General features: G+C 40.0%; 2 protein-coding genes across 4 annotated transcripts in view; both read right to left on the bottom strand.

Moving 5' to 3' along the window:
• LOC103544648 (transport and Golgi organization protein 1 homolog) overlaps positions 1-618 on the bottom strand; it is a 35,584-nt gene extending 34,966 nt beyond the window's left edge. The window contains 1 exon segment of the mRNA XM_070602003.1: positions 537-618. Coding sequence (XP_070458104.1) covers positions 537-618 — 82 coding nt within the window.
• A 2,022-nt stretch (positions 619-2,640) lies between these two features.
• AIDA (axin interactor, dorsalization associated) overlaps positions 2,641-17,656 on the bottom strand; it is a 44,927-nt gene continuing 29,911 nt past the window's right edge. For 2 of the 3 annotated variants that reach the window (XM_070602084.1, XM_070602085.1), the window contains exons 7-10: positions 10,075-10,197; positions 7,698-7,820; positions 4,606-4,723; positions 2,641-4,478 (exon numbers count right to left, since the gene is read on the bottom strand). In XM_070602084.1, coding sequence (XP_070458185.1) covers positions 4,382-4,478; positions 4,606-4,723; positions 7,698-7,820; positions 10,075-10,197 — 461 coding nt within the window. In that variant the 3' untranslated portion in view covers positions 2,641-4,381. The remainder of the gene's footprint in view (positions 4,479-4,605; positions 4,724-7,697; positions 7,821-10,074; positions 10,198-17,656) is intronic. The other variant, XM_070602087.1, reaches the window with a different exon arrangement.

Genomic DNA, 17,656 nt, shown 5'->3' with positions numbered 1-17,656 from the left:
TTTAGAACTAAGCTGCCCTGGCAGTGTGCATTTTTGAGCCAATCAATTAAAAAATATCATTTTCCCCCCTAAATAGATAGCCACCTCGGAATCTAGCACCTTCTTACAACTTTGAAATGTGCAATAAAGAATACCTGTGTTTCATTAATGTAGCATATGTAACTGCTAAATGATTTAGAGCGTCATGAAAAATAACATTTCCTGTGGAAATGCTATAAGAACACGTATTCCCTTTATCCTATTTTTAGTGCACATTGGTTGAATACGGAGCAACAGTGTTTATAAGCTTGATTTTTTAAAATATCTGGTCATGAAGACTGTTACATTAAAATGTTTACTAAAAGATCACGCCACTCTCTCCCCTCTTGCTGAGGTTCTCTGTAGTAACAGTTCATAAAAATTTCCTTATTAATATTTCCCACGTGTCTCTTGCTTCATTGGATTCTTTTCTCATGAGACGGGTGCCATGTTGGAAACATGCAAACTCAGGCTCCCAGAACTGGAGATGGTGACTTGGCAGCAGCCCTGTTGCTCACCACACAGGAGGGGCAACCTCAGAATGGCAACAACTGACGTCTTCCTTTTCCTTGAAAGCCAGTGGGCCCATCTGTACGGCATTCATGTGCTTGCTTGTGACTCTCACTGCCTAGTTGAGGTGGTTTCCTGAGTATGCGTTTCCATTAGTAGAAGGACTTGTTGCACCTGTTGTTCTGTGGCTTTTCACCATTCTTGCATTAAGGGTGCTTGACAGAAAAATGAAAATGATGTGTTGTGACCATAAAAGTAAGGAAATTTGTTTTAAAAAATTCTAGTCTATTCTTTCTCCCATACCTTGCCAGTGATTTTCAAGCAATATAACAAAAAAGACCAGAAGAGTATAATATTAGAAAGAATGATTTAAGATTGTAAGGCTTGTAACATGCTCGGTTCTTTTGTCCGTTGATACTACAGAATTAATATTTGAATGTTAGCACTTACACATCTAGGAATCTGGGATCACACCATACTTAAAGCCATCCCATTCCCATTACTACACCATGTCTTTTAAACAATGTTTCTTAAGAACTCATTAGACTCTTCAAATTATAGTAACTTTATAGCACATTTTACGAAGTTTTAGATCAGAACTATAAAAGGCTGGTATTCTTTCCTGTTAGACTATACTCTCTCAGCCTCTGCAGTTCTGTGATGGAATGATGTCACTGACACCTCGACCACGGCTTGTCACAGCTATATTTAGTCCACTAAGAATGCCCTGCAAAAAGCAAAGCCTGCACTGTGAAACAACAGGTCTTCATATAACCTAGTAAAAGACAGCACTTTAGAAAGATAAGGATCTTTGAACAAAGATGACTTTCAAAATTCATAAGAAATGAGGAAAAAAGGAAGAGAATTCCGTCTATATGTCCGTCCACTTCACATCAAGAGTAGAAGAAATTTAAGAGGAAAACTCCATAGTTAGTAGCAGAGGTTACTTTTAACCATGTAAAATAAGATTAAATCACAAATACAACTTTTGACTATATCAGTCTCTTCAGACACAAAATAATGATCAAGTTAATATCATTTCTAATTTTCAATAGCATTTAAATATAGATTATACCAATTAGGAAAATAAGTAGGAAAGGTAAATTAAATCTATTTTAAATCAAAGCGGGTCATTTTTACCTCAATCTTTTTTTGGTGTTTATTCTGTATCATATTATGGAAACATGATTAAGCTGTAGAGAAGTGCAGTGTCACGTCCCTGAGCAGTTCTGAACCTGCTGTAAGCGCCACCGCTCTGAGCCTCTGCACCACGTCTGCAGCAGAGCCCAGGCAAGCTGCCCGTAGGCAGAAGGTGCCGGGGCATCAGCCTTCAGTTCCATCCGACTCGGCCATCTCAAAAGTCACATCTATTTCAGAAGTCGTTTACAGCTAATTGCATTTCAGGGCTTAGTTGCTAAAAGCATCTCATTTACGAAGGAACAATGTTTTGGCCTAACAACATTCCTGCTATAGTTGTGGCTATTGTTCAATGGCTGGTTTGTTCCAACGGAAAGTAAACAATCTGTGGGATGTGGAGTATTCTGTGTCCACTGCTTCAAGACAATCACTCGTTGTTTCGTTCAGGTCTGAATTAAAGATAAGCTAATCACACAGTGTTCAATTTGAGCTTCTTGAGTACTGATGAAGCCAGCCCTGGTGGTTAAGATGCCATGCTCTCACCACCACGGCCTGGGTTTGTTACCTGTCGGTCGTCATACTGTGGCGGCTGCGTGTTGCTGTGATGCTGAAAGCTATGCCACCAGGATTTCAACTACCAGCAGGGTCACCCATGGTAGACTGATTTCAGCAGAGCTTCCAGACTAGACAGACTAGGAGGAAGGACCTGGCCACCCGCTTCTGAAAATCAGCCATGAAAACCCTGTGAATAGCAGTGTAGCACTAGCACTGTCTGATAGAGCACTTGGGGGGAGAGAATGGCGCAAAAGACCAGGCAGTGTTCCACTCTGCTGTCCACAGGGTCACTAACAATACGGATGAAAGGCATCTGTAGTTCATGGAAACCATACATTGTGGACGATAGCACATGCTGCTTCATATAAATGATCACTGACAGACGTGGCTTACGAGTCCACAAGAAAAGAGAAAGAACAGTCAGTTTTGCTACATTTTAATAGTAGGTTCTTTAAGGGATTATTTTTTAGGTCTCGTCAGCAACATCAAACAAAAGGTACTGAGTACTCCACAGGGTACAGAGTGCTGCCAAGCACCTGAGGAAATTTACATGACATGGAGAAAACGGGGTTCTTGCCCCTTGAGGAGCTTACAATCTGGGGGCTGACAACTCAGTCTAAGAGTTGAGTGAACAACCAAGCAATTTATTAAGGCAAATGCTTCATCCTCGCCAGCTATTGTGGATTGAATCCTTTTGGAATGAAATCTAATCAAGGTGAGAGACAAGACTAAATTTGGTTGAGAATGCTTTCAGGCTCCTAGAGTTTTTAATATCCATCTTAATAAACAGAACTGACCTCACAGACAACTGAAAGGCTAGATCTCCTGAAGAGCAAGGGCTAGAACAACTTACTCGTGGTTACTTATTTTAAAAAGCAAACGTACTGAACGGTATGACTAGGGTTATTACACTAGTTTAAAAATAGGCCAAGTACTGGCACTGCATTCTCCTGCTAGCATTGGTCATTTAAAATAATGAGTATTAAATATGTGGGCTCTACATCTAACCCACAGAAAGCCCACCCCAAACCTTAATGTTCTGTGTATCAAATATCCACCTTGTGTGTACTATGAAAGTTTTATTTATGCCCCATTAAGTCAAAAGTAAATAGTCAAATTATAATAAGCTAATGACCTGCATATTTCCATATGGATGAATGTCAATATATCTAAATAGGAAATAAATGGCAATCCTATCTACCTATATAAAAAAAAATAGAGTATCTCCAGATTTTGCATACTCATCACTCTAAGAGAGTTATGCAGGTTTTAAGGTTTCACAATCAGTTGTCAGAAAAACAGCAGTGATTCCTGCAGTATCTTGTTAGCATCTGACTCGAATTATTTTTAGAGTACATGATTTAAAAGACAGTATAAACCCATCTGCAAATTTGTAATTATTCTGAGATGGTTCCGTCGCTAACCCTAGAATCACCATCAGAAAGAGTAACAATGTGACGTAGAAGGACAGCTAATCAACACGACTGAAAATATGCTCACTTTCAGAAAAACAGTCGGGTCACCGGGAAAAATCCGAGCTCCCACCTGGAAACAGTCCCATCTGGGACACTGCTCTGGCCAAGGCACTCTATGCTTAGCAGGAAAACCATGAGATCAGGTGCATTTAGGCCTCTGAGGAGCAGCCTATAAATTCCCAGACGGACCTGGGGTGGCACCATCGGCCCCATTCCTCTCCAAGCAGCCATCCTATCCTACCCACATCAGCCCCAAGTTTGACATTCATCAAAAAAACCCAAAAGAGCATATTGGCGCAGAAGTGAACAGATGTGTAAACTTGAGCACATTCTTATTGCTGTATTAATTCTGAAGAGGAGCACATCCTACCCACAACAGTGTTGTTCCAGGAAGCAGGGCAGGAGCAGTGGTAAATTAGAAAAGTGACTATTAATTGCACAATTAATAGAAAAGTAAAAACATGTTTCAAAATCTACAAGAAGCCTGTATTCAAAGGAGTCTTAGATGTCAGTGATGTGCTGGACTTTGAATTCTGTGGTACAGCTGTGCAACGGACCCCCTCCGGCCTCCTGGCATGGGTACGGCTCGCTTCCTGCCTGTCGAAAGGTGAATACGCTACACAGAGCTATGATGCTTTCTACCGAGTGGTGAAGTTCACAGAAGTTCCAGGTTAGTCAGGTCAGGATCATTCCTTGTGCAAAGTTTGATGTAGATGAAGATAAAGTGGTTTCTTGGTCAATAACTGCAATTTCTTCCTTTTAAAGTCAGTGGGCTTCTTGTATCTGTAAGCACAATAGAAAAACCACTGTTTCAAATCCTTTGATGATTGATCTATTCGGAGGTCACATACTAAGAAGAAACACTAGTCACCACTCAGTTAGAGCTAATTTCCTACTGTGTGTCACTTACAGTTCTATTACAATTGGCCCAGGTTTAATTTCATCCATCTCCATGAAAGCAAAACATTTGGTGCTGGTAAACCGTTTTTTAGGCTTGTAGTGTTTGAATTCAAAGAAGATAGCTGCACCTAAGGAATGAAAACAAACCACATTAGCCACAGACAGCACATTTGCAGTGTCAAGACATTGTCTTTGATGACCAGAAGCATATGAACAAGCAACAAGTGGCATAATTTACAAATTAACCTTTGTCACATTCTCTCTGGTGATGTGATCCTCATGTCATGACTCGGGTCACCACCCAAAACTTGGGTATCTGAATGGAGTGACATTTCTCCATATCATCCAATTCTACAAAGTACAGTAAAACTTCTTGAGCTAGAGTCACTCAAGAATGTACATAAGTTCATACACAGGGAGAAGCATAAACTACTGAAGAATATATAATATTAAATACCACGAAAAGAACACAGAAGATACTTAAGTGTTGACATTATTCGTAGAAAAGCATTAGGCAGAAAAGGCATGTGAAAGAGTTCATCCAAAAATCCAGGCTTAAATCATTTCTCCTCCCTCTGAAACAAAAACTCAAAATTTCAATTTTTGGGGTGTTTTGGAATTCAGACCGCATAAATCATGTGCTGGTTCAGTTCTTAAATGTTACCTATTTCCCAATCCCTTTTCCGGTGTCAAAGCACCGTTCTGTTTCTCCTGGAATTCAGCAGCACCAGGGAAGACAAAGTTCTCAAGAGCCTGTTCTGTGCCTGCCCCCAAGGAGCAAATGGTAATGACATATTTAGATACGTTCATGCCCCCGAAACCCAACAGATAAATAAGCTCTCCCTACCTGCCCAAGAAAAAAGCTAAAAACAGACTAAGAAGTCGCCTCACCCATGCAGCCAAGAACAACTAATTTCTAAGGCAGGCATGGAAACAGAAGGAAGGAGGTCAGGTCTCACTCTTAGCTGGTGACTTACTAACAGTGCCTCGGCCAGAGGTGCTGACCCTGCTCGGCTCCTCAAGACAATCAATGCACATCCCACACTTTCACGGATGACAAGCTCAAAAGTGACTAGAAGCCGAACCATGTTCAGAAACGTGTGTGCAGCTCCAGCACACGTCAAGGGAGGAAACGAAAGCCAAGCGCTCAGGAGACGACGGCACGTGGGTGAGAGAGGGGCGTATTTAACCACCTACTCCTAACATGCAGGAAAGGATTGCAACTGTCAGGTCACTGGTGACCTCCTGTCCCCAGGTGTTTGACCCGCCGTATCTGCAAAAGGGTCGCTAACTTCCTTCCACAGCACGAACAGAGGCATTTTGTTACTGAAAAACCTCACAGACTTCTACAGCAGATCCCATTTCTCTTCAGCTATGGAACCCACGTCCTTGTCATTGTGACTGGGTCTGAGGTCTGAATAAATGTGAGAACAAAGTCACATTTGGAGACAATATTAAAGTCCAAATACGATACCATCATTTTAAGGAACTTTAAACAATTCTTATTCATCTGGCTCATCAGTAGATAATACATTTCCTGCATCCTGGTGTGCACAGCTTTGTGCTCCACGGCATTTGTAAGACAGAGCACAATGTGAGATGAGACCAGCCTAGGAAAGACGAACTGAAGTGCTGGGAGACACGAAGAAAGCACATTCATCAGCATGAGCGTCAGCTAGAACTGTACCTGTGCACAATCAATCCAAAGCTGGAGAAAACGCACAGAGCTGAATTCTGAATGTGGTCTACTTTTAGCATCTTGTGAGTCAACTCACCAAGAACACAGTGCAGAAAAATAGACAAGTCAGCCCGTGACACACTCCCCACCCACGTCAGAAACATTTCTCAAAGCAATGGAGTTAAATGAAAAAAAAAATCGCTTTGTTACTGTTTTTATGCAGAAGGCATACCTCATACTGAAATTCCCTCAACGTTATTTCTTAGGCATGTCCTGCCTCCATATTCCTCTAACACAGCGATTCTCAAGCTTTGCTGTGCATCAGAGACACCAGCAGAGCGCTGAGCCCGCCCCTCGGGCTCTGACTCAGGCCTGCGGTCAGCCAGCACCGGCATCCAGCCGGGCTCCAGGGCTGCTGCTGCTCTGCTCACACTCAGAGCCGCTGCACGCTCGCAGGGGCACTAGAGCAAGCAAGCCCTTCAGTGGCAGAACAGAGAAGGCAGCAGCACCAGATTTGAGAGGAAAATGTCAAATATTTTAGAGGTTGTGGCAATTGTTCAAAAGGCACTTTCTATATTGTGTACAAGCTTCCAGTAGAGCTTGAAAATTTCCAAAACTGCAACTGAATCTCAGGTGATAAAGGGATTCTGAAGTCTTCTCTTCAGAACACTGATGTTCCTGTTGGGCAAAAGGGACAGAGAAGGGCCGGTGCGGTGACGCAGTGGTTAAGTTCACACGTTCTGCTTCAACGGCCTGGGGTTCGCCGGTTCGGATCCCGGGTGCGGACATGGCACTGCTTGGCACACCATGCTGTGGTAGGTGTCCCACATATAAAGTAGAGGAAGATGGGCATGGATGTTAGCTCAGAGCCAGTCTTCCTCAGCAAAAAGAGGATTGGCAGCAGTTAGCTCAGGGCTAATCTTCCTCACAAAAAAAAAAAGGCACAAAGAAGCATTTCATCCTAAGAACCATTTAACCTCAATATGTAATTTCACCTTTTCAAACATTTGCTTGTGTCCTTTCCCATCCTCCTGTCAACTAACTGCAAGTGATGGTATCTTTCTACCCAATAAATCCAACTAGAGAAACCCCCAACGTGTTCTTTCAACTACTAGAACCTGGGAGCCTTCGGGAACCCTGCTTCCCCCAGCTCTTTAGTATGAGAAAAACTTTCATTCTGTTTTGTTGTTAGCGATGATAAATCTTTACTATCAAAGAACATTTTATTACATAATGGTGTTATTTATTATATAACTAGATAACATGATTCCTAATCCCACATTTTAAGAAACATATATTTCATTCAAATCAATAAACACCATGAGACATTTACTTCCGCCAAGCGTGCGGGCTCCACCAGGAACACGAGCACGGATAAGCTGGGAACTCTGGCCACAAGAAGCCAATTATTTACAATTACAAACCTTTGGTTAATTTTTCAACATGCTTCTGGAGCTCAATGTCCACGTTAAAATGAACATACGTATCTTCTTTTCTTGAAGCCACAGGAGTATCTTGCACAGGAGTTAAATCTATGCCGTTCAGATCTGGAGAGGAAAAAAAAGTTTCTGCTTAGGAGCAAACATACAAACTCAAAAACTATAAATGCAAGGAGATTCTCAAGCTAACAATCTCCTATTTGGTGTGAGCAGGTGCCTGAAGAGCTTCTGGTTCCAGAGGGACGTGGAGGGAGCTGAGGAGAAAGGGTGGAGGCCCCATGGATGGGAGGTGGACACCTTGCCATGACCGGGTACCAAAGGAAGCTTGAAGACGACAAAATTCGGTCCTGACAGTTAAGAGGTGAAAAGAAGCTTCTGTCTTACTTAAGGAATAGGCCGCTATATTTCTGTGTGCAATAAAAATCTGGGATGTGAATAATATTCCACAATAAGGCCCCTACCCCTACTTTCCACCCTGATCAAGTGCACGGCATGGAAGGCCTTCACATCTAACGTTATCAGAATCCCCCTGTTGTGTTCAAGTCAGAGGACCAAACAAAGGGCATGACAGCTGCCAATGAAACTTTCCCAGAAATGAATACTTTTTTATATGTATTACCTAAATTCTGGTTACATTTGCTACAACACAACCTGATTTACAACAACCAGATGGTCCCATGTCTGGTGTATGGTTTTAATTTCCTGGAGCCAGGAATCTTCCAGTTTAATCAAATTCACCATGGACTGACTCAGGGACTACTCGGTGTTTATGCATTATTCCACAGACCCATCTTAGGGAACTTAAACCAGGTTAGTACATTTGACTATTCCAGCTTCTAAAGATATTTACACAAAAACACGTTTCAGGTCAACGTGTACGCAAAGGTAACATGACACCTACACCTACCCCTATATCATCATCACACTTTTGTGTCGTATGTGTAATTCCCGAATGAGATCCGCAGTTCTGCAAATGGCAACAACAAAGGGTATAAATACTTTCCAGTCGATTATGGATTTGAGAAGCGATAACGTCAGAAGTTAAAGCATCAAAGCCTTAGTGCTGGAGACCATGGTCTCTCCACGTTAAAAGTCTCCCCTGTGGCCAAATTCCTTTTCCTGTTATTTGGTACTAATGTGCCCATGGGTCTGAATTTATTGCTATGATTGGTAAAAGTTTTCTACGTTTAATTTCAGTCCATATCTGTTTCTTTGATTTGCCTCAAACTGCAGGTTAACTGTGGACTGGATTAGCTGTGCTGTTATTTCTGAGTAAGAGGATGACAACTGCATCTGCAGCCACCTCAGAATTCTTTTTAAAAGACTGCTGAGGGCTCTGCAAACACAGTGCTGTCTAAAATGCTTGGCAACAACAGAATAATTCAACCCCTGTGGTTTCCCTCTTAAACCAATGCCTGGAAAAGTTTTTTTAGGAATAAATGGTTTGCCACATTGGATAGTTAAGAAAAAAAAATCCTTAAGATAATCATGCTTAATAACCACAGTAACATAGTAAAGGATAAGAGATACATCATGTCTTCAATGCCCCACAGGCCTGTGTCCAGGGTGTGGATGTGGACACATGCGTCCTATCTCCCTGTCTCCACCGATGATTCAGCGAAGCCCTGATTCTGATCCTCCTCGAGGGCTCTCCTGGGTATAAACCTCTCCTGGACAGGGACGAGGGGGCCTGCAGTGGAGGTATGGGAAAACAGGAGAAAACCACATACCCTTGGAAGGTGGAGGACATTTTTTTAACCTGTTCCCTGAAGGATGGATCTGCTGTTAAAGACAATGTGTTTGTCTAGTCAGCACCCTTAATGGAATTCTTTTTCTTTTTTTCTTTTTGGTGAGGAAGATTGGCCCTGCGCTAATAACTGCTGCCAATCTTCCTCTTTTTGCTTGAGGAAGACTGGCCCTGAGCGAACATCTTGCCAATCTTCCTCTATTTTGGATGTGGGATGCCGCCACAGCATGGCTTGATGAGTGCTGTGTAGGTCCGGGCCAGGCATCCAAACCCACAAACTCCAGCCACTGAAGTGGAGCGTGCAAACTTAACCACTATGCCACTCAGCTGGCCTCAGCCTGATGGAATTTTAAGAATAAAAAGACATATACAAAGAAGAAGTCAGAAGCAAATGCGAAGGTAAGGTATAAACAGCAAAGCATTTTCAGCAAATCTCTCAGAGATGTGTAGGGAGGAACGACTACCTCTTCTCAGGGATTTTGCCTCATTGTAGAATGAACTAAATGAGTCATCATAGATACAAGAGCCCCCCTCACCCCCTGCCCCAAATGTCCCAAATGAGAAGCAACATTATACAATTCACCAGAGGGGGGAAATGTAGACACAATTATTTACCCTTTACACTAACTGTAATATAGGGATCAATGCACTGCCCGGCATCTTTCAGACCGATTTTCTCAATTCTGATAGTGAGTAACGTCATTCCTGGTTCTGATGGCAACCTTGGTAATAAAGTACCTGGCAACAGAGAAATTGCAATAAAAATGAGCTCCACCAATAATTTCAGAGTAAATATTTTAACAACACAGAGAAGATACAGCTTTGCTCTTAAGTGACTTAGTAACTAGCCAGGGATTATTTCGGTTTCCAAAACTCCCAAACACTTGACGTTATTCTTTTCACAGAAATATTTAATTAGACGCAAGATACATCTGTACTTCCATACCTTATAGTCAACACTAAAGCATGAATTACTAATTCAAGTTTGTTAAAAATTCAACTTACTGCAGGAAGCCCAATTAATTACCACGTAATTAATAATGTATATGATATACTCATATAATATATATAACTTCACATATACTCATATATATTTAAAATATAAAATATATTTCATACCTCAATATGAAGTGGTGGAAAAGACAGAAAAAGCTTTTTAAACACCTGTTATATTACCCTAAAGTTTGACAAATTTAATACCAGAATGAATCAACAAATCTCTTAGTTACTACTGATAGAGGAAATAAATCACAATGCAGTATTTATATGTTTAATTGAATAATTATACAGTCTAATTTCCCACTCCCTTCTTCATCCTATTCTGTATGATCTATTCTCTCAGAAATTAGTCCTACTGAGAATGCCACAGAAAACCACAAAAGCAACTGTATCTTTGAAATTTTTTCCATCTATCAAATTTTTTAACACTGAAAAACCACCCAGAACAACACAAGAGCATTCCCCAAGGAGAAAAAGACATGAAGGAAGAAATCAGCTGCACATTTGTTCATTTCTGTCAAATCGTCTATGGAGAACAGATGCGAACAAAAGTTGATTGTAATCTAATATGTTTATAGTACCTCAAACTACAGAACCTAACATTTATAAAGGACTTTGATTGACATTCTTCAAGTTTCTATCCAACAATATGTTATCATACTTTTAATAACGAAGTCTTTGAAGTACATGAATCAACAACTTATTACATTCAAAATGTAATTAACTGATCACAAAGAGGATTGAGGGAATTTTGTGGGTGATGGAAATGTTCTCATATTGGATCAATCAAATTGATAGACATACAACACTATAGATTTATCAAAAGTCATTTTGAAAGGTAAGTGTAAGTTTTACACTTACAATGAGTGAATTTTATGAGAGGAAAATTACTACACAAATCCAAGAATCTTAACGGTGATACTTGCTAAAGAAAAGTTTTGGCTAATGAAAAGTTATAAGTAGAAAAAGTAGAAAACCAAAATGGAACACTCAAAGCAGTATTCAATGCCATTTCAAGAGTAAGATTATACATCAGTGACAGCAGAACATGGCAGAGTGAGCTGTTCCCTTTACCCCTCCCCCTCCAAAGTACAACTAAATGGACATTTATTGATTCATGGAAGACACGCACAGAGTACCACAGGACGCCAGAGAGACCCACACAGCTATACATCTGAAGGTGGATGGACTACCCCCAGGGAGGTGGGAGAGATAGGTGGGCACTCGCTGGCCCTCCAGCAACCCTGTACATGTGTGCAACTGCTCTCTCTCCCGGATGGAGCACCCGTAGCACCGCTATGGCCTTGAGGGTGGGAGCATGCCTCAGCAGGACTGCAAAACAGGTGATGGCTGCCCTGAGCCCCCACATGATCACTTTCCCATCCAGTGGGAAAGCCCAGAGTGCCGCCACAGTCCCAGGGAGTGGCCCAGGCTCAGACCAGTGGGGAGGCCCAGCCCACCAAACACAATGGCCACTGAGACCTAGGAGGAGGCAGTGGTAAATTGACGCGCGTGGGCAAACGACTTCCTGGCTGCCGAGGACACCCATAGTGCTGCTGTGGCCCCTACCGTGGGAGCATGCCTCAGCAGGACTGTGGTAGCAGGCGGTGGCAACCCTGAGCCCTCGTGTGATCACCTTCCCATTAGGTGGGAGAGCCCACAGGGCTGCTGCAGTCCCAACGAGCAGCCTAGGCTCAGACAGGCACAGCTGGCAGGGATCATGGTGGGCTCACAAGACACAGCTCCTGACCCCTCCACTGGCAGCAGGTAGAATCTGTGACCAGATACTATCACTATGGAAAGGCACAAATCCACCCCATCAAATAGTATGAAGAGGTATATTAATACTGCAGGCCAGAAGGAAAAAGACAAACACTCAGAAATCAATCCTGAAGGCACAGAAATCTACAATCTAAATGACAGAGAATTCAAAATAGCTATCATAAAAAACCCTCAATGAGTTACAAGAAAATTCAGAAAGACAGTTCAATGAAATCAGGAATAAAATTAATTAATGGAGAGACTTCTTCACAAAAGAGGTTGAAACTGTAAAGAAAAACCAATCAGAAATGTTGGCAGTGAAAAATACAATGAATGAGATAAAGAAAAATCTGGAGTCCTTAAACAACAGAGCTGATATTATAGAGGACAGAATTAGCAATTGAGAGGACAGAAATAGAGAAATGCTTCAGATGGAGGAGGAGAGAGAACTAAGACTAAAAAAAAATGAAGAAATTCTCTGAGAATTATCCGACTCAACTAGGAAATGCAACAGAAGGGTCAGAGGTATTCCAGAGGGAGAAGAGAGGGAGAAAGGAACAGAGAGCTTGTTCAAAGAAATAACAGCTGAGAATTTCCCAAACCTGGGGAAGGAGCTAGAATTACACGTAAAAGAAGCTAATAGAACTCCTAATTAAATCAGTGTAAAAAGACCTCCTCCAAGGCATATATTAGTAAAACTGGCAAAAGTAAATGACAAGGAAAAATACTAAGGGCAGCAAGGCAGAAGAAAATAACCTACAAAGGAACCCCTATTAGGCTTTCAGCAGATTTCTCAGCAGAAACCTTACAGGCTAGGAGAGAGTGGAATGACATATTCAAAATTCTGAAAGACAAAAAATTTCAGCCAAGAATACTCTATCTAGTGAAAATATCCTTCAGATATGATGAAGAAATAAAAACTTCCCCAGATGAAGAAAAGCTGAGCAAGTTTATTGACACAAGACCCCCGCCCCCAACAAGAAATGCTCAAGGCAGCCCTCATACCTGAAAAAAAAGGGTTTACAAAGCCTTGAGCAAAGAGATAATTAGGCAGACAAAATCAGAAAATTGCAACTCTCCACCAGAACAGAAACTTAATTATAACTAGAACAAAAACTTAATTATAACATTAAAGATAAAGGGAAGAAAAACATCAAGAATAAACATAATCACTTCATTTTAACCACAAACTCACAACACAAAACAGAACAGGCTGTGACAACAATAACCTAGATAGGGAAGAGGAAAAGGATGGAACCTGCTTAGACTAAGGAAATAAGAGGCTATCAGAAAACAGACTATGTCATCTAAGAGATCTTTTATACAAACTTCACAGTAAACACTAAATGAAAAACAGAACACAGACATAAATGATAAATAAAGAGAAAACTGAGAAAAACTTCACAGAGAGCCACCAAATGGAATTGGCAGTCTGAAACACATAGGATGACAAATGAGGGAAATTCAGAACAACTGGAAAACAAGTGATAAAATGGCAGCATTAAGCCCTCACATATCAATACTCACTCTAAATGTAAATGGACTGAATTCTCTTACAGTAATCAAAACAGCATGGTACTGGTGCAAAAACAGACACACAGATCAATGGAACAGAAGTGAAAGCCCAGAAATCAAACCACACATCATGGACACCTAATCTTTGACAAAGCAGTTAAGAACATACAATGGAGAAAGGAAAGTCTCTTCAATAAATGGTGCTGGGAAAACTGGACAGCCATATGCAAAAGAAGGAAAGTAGACCATTATCTTTTGCCATACACAAAAATGAACAAAAAATGGATTAAAAGACTTCATGGTAAGATGCAAAACCACAAAACTCCTAGAAGAAAATATAGGCAGTACACTCCTTGACATTGGTCTTAGAAGGATCTTTTCAAATACCACGTCTACTTGGGCAAGGGAAACAAAAGAAAAAATTAAAAAATGGGACTTCATCAGACTAAGGAGCTTCTGCAAGACAAAGGAAAGCAGGAACAAAACAAAAGACAACACAGCAACTGGGAGAAAATATTTGCAAATCATATATATAACAAGGGGTTAGTCTCAAAAATATATAAAGAACTCAAACAACTCAACAACAAAAAACCAAACAATCCAATCAAAAAATTGGCAGCGGACATGAACAGATATTTTTCCAAAGAAGATATACAGATGGCCAACAGGCATATGAAAAGATGTTCAACATTGCTAATCATCAGGGAAATGCAAATCAAAACTACACTAAGATATCACCTTGCACCCATCAGAACGGCTATAATCACCAAGACAAAAAATAGCAAATGTTGGAGAGGATGTAGACAAACGGGAACCCTCATCTACTGCTGGTGGGAATGCAAACTGCTGTAGCCACTATGGAAAACAGTATGGAGATTACTCAAAAAATTAAAAATAGAGATACCATATGACCCAGCTATCCCACTACTGGCTATCTAGCCAAAGAACTTGGAATCAACAATTCAAAGAGACTTATGCACCCTATGTTCATTGCAGCATTATTCACAATCACGAAGATGTGGAAGCAACACAAGTGCCCATCAACCAATGATTGGATAAAGAAGATGTGGTATATATAGACAATGGAATACTACTCAGCCATAAAAAGACAAAATCGTCCCATTTGCGACAACATGGATGGATCTTGATGATATTATGTCAACTGAAATAAGCCAGACGGAGAAAGACAAACACCATATGATTTCACTCATATGTGGAAGATAAAAAAATACACGGACAAAGTGAACAGATTAGTGGTTTCCAGAGGGGAAGGGGGTTGGGGAGTAGGCATAAGAGTGAAAGGGGTACATTTATATGGTGACAAATGATAACGTACAACTGAAATTTCACAATGTTATAAACTATTATGACCTCAATAAAATAAAAATAAATAGAAAAACAAAAAAAGTAAGATTATGACATTCCTTTTTCACATGAAATAGGTCTGTTACATATTGCCATACTCTAACACATTTTCATATTCAAAAGTTTTATGTTAAAGATAAAAGGTCTCTTACTGCACCCACTGTCAAACTATTTTTTAAAAATTTCTAACAGTGAAATCTAACACGTATTTAGAAAAGCAAATAAAAAACAAGTGTACAGCTTAACGAAAAACTGGAAAGCAAGCAGCCATGTAACCCCCACTTGGGTCAAAAAACTAAACCATTACCTCGGGAGCTTCCTCCTATCCCCACCCAACGCTCTTCCTAATCCCTCCCACTATCCTGGCTTTTAAAGTAATTACTAAAAAGCATCCCTGTATAATAATGTTTTGCCTGGTTTTGAACTTTAGATTTATCCAAGCTGTTTCCAGGAGCTGTAATTTGTTCACTTTTATGATTCTATTGTGTCTGTAAATAGTATGCAGGTTGTATAAATATACCATAGTTTATGCATCAATTCTTCTGTTGATGGGCATTTGAGCTGCTTCAAGTTTCTGGAAATTGTTAACAATGCTGCTATAAACATTCTTGTATACATACTCTTGTGCACAAAAGCACATATTTCCAAAAGAGAGGAGTTACTGAGTCACATGATATATCACCTTTATGTTTACTATGTATGACAAACTGTTTTTCAACGTGGTTGTGCCAATTTCTACTCCTAGCACAATTCCCGTGCTCCACATCCTCCATGACACTTGGAACCGTCAGATTCTTCTTTTTAGCCAATGTGGGTGTGGAGAAATGTTGGTCTAGCTTTAATGTGCATTTCTCCAACGATTAACAAGGTCAGAACCTTCTCATTTTAGAATCAGCATTTGGATTTCCTCTTTCCTGAAATGTCTGTTCAATTATTTTGCCCATTTTTCTCCTGGAATGTTCATCTTTTTCTTATTTATTTGTAGGAGTTGTCTAATATTTTGAAATCAGCTTTTTGTTGGATACACGTTTTGCAAATAGCTTCTCAGTGGCTTTCCTTTTTTAAAAAAGACCTTTATGTTGAAGGGTAACATACATATTAAAAAGTGTACAAATTCTAAATACAGCTTAATGAATTTTCACAAAGTGAACACACCTGTGTAGCAAGCCCCAGATCCAGGAAAGACATCAGGAGCATCCTAGGAGCCCTCCTGGTGCCCCCAAACACCCAATCACTCTCTCTCCTAAGAGGTAACAATTATTTTTGACTTCTAACACCAAAGATGAGTTATGCATGTTTAGAATGCCTTTTCTCTGTTAATGGCATCTTCCAATTATGAAAAATTCTTAATGTTAATATATTCAAATTTTTAAATCTCGGAATTCCTTTATAATCAGTGCTTTCTGTGTCCTAGTCAAGAAATCTTTCCCCCACTCCAAGGTCATGAATGTATTTTATCCTGTAAGAGCTTTATTGTTCTGCCATCCACATTTAATTCTATAATCCACCTAGAATTAATTTTTGTCTGGTGTGTGGTAGGAGCCCAATCTCATTCTAGTCCACATGGACACTCAATTGGCCCAGCATGACTTATTTCAAAGACTGTCATTTCCCCCATTGACCTGCAGTGCCACCTCAATCATGAAGCAAGTGTAGGTCTGTTTCTGGGCTCTCCATTCTGTCTCACCGGACTGTTTATCATCTTTGCACCACTACCACTGTGTCTTAATTACCATAGCTTTATAAAAGTCTTGACATTTGGTAAAGCAAATTCTCCCACCTTGACATTATTCTTCAAGAGTCTTAATCACTTTTGGCCCTCGCATTTCTATGTGAATTATAAAAACAACTGTCAAGTTCTTTAAAAAAAACCAAAAAAACCTGTTGGAATTGCTGTGAAATTCAGATCAATTTTAAATAGTCACATCTTTACAAACTGCTTTTCCCAATCCATGAACTGGAATATTGCTCTCCATTTATTAAAGATTTCTTAATTTCTCTAGGTAAAGTCTTATTTTCTTCACAAAGATCTTAGACTTCTTTCATTGGATTTATTACTAGGTACTTGATATTTTGCGATACCATTATAAATGTTATAATATTTCATTTTCTAAGCAATTGTTGGTTGTTTATAGCCAGAATCAATTCTTATGTACAGATTTTATATTCAGGAACTATGCTAAACTTTCTTATTAATCCTAACTACTTACCTGTAGGTTCTTTTGCACCTTCTATATACATATTCATAACATTTGCAAACAAAGAGAGGGGCTTTTCTTTCCCTATTTTTTATCTTTTATTTCTTTTTCTTGTCTAGTGCACTGGTTAGGACTTCTAGAACAATGTCGATGAAAAGAGGTAATAGTAGGTACTCTTGTCTTATTCTTGATTTGAAAAGCTATGATTTTACCATGAAACATGATTTGGGCTTGAAGTGTCCCTTAGAGAACACTTAGAGAAGTGTTCCGTTCTCAGTCTGCTGGAACTTTTTAAACTCAAGTTTAGATTTAGAACATAATTTAAAAATTTTTCTGCATCTATGGAGATTATGAGATTT

The sequence above is a fragment of the Equus przewalskii genome, chromosome 31 (genome assembly GCF_037783145.1).
Source record: "Equus przewalskii isolate Varuska chromosome 31, EquPr2, whole genome shotgun sequence".
In the NCBI taxonomy this organism is placed as follows: Eukaryota; Metazoa; Chordata; class Mammalia; order Perissodactyla; family Equidae; genus Equus; species Equus przewalskii.
The sequence above is the reverse complement of the archived record's forward strand: the minus strand, read 5'-3'. Positions and strand labels throughout refer to the sequence as shown.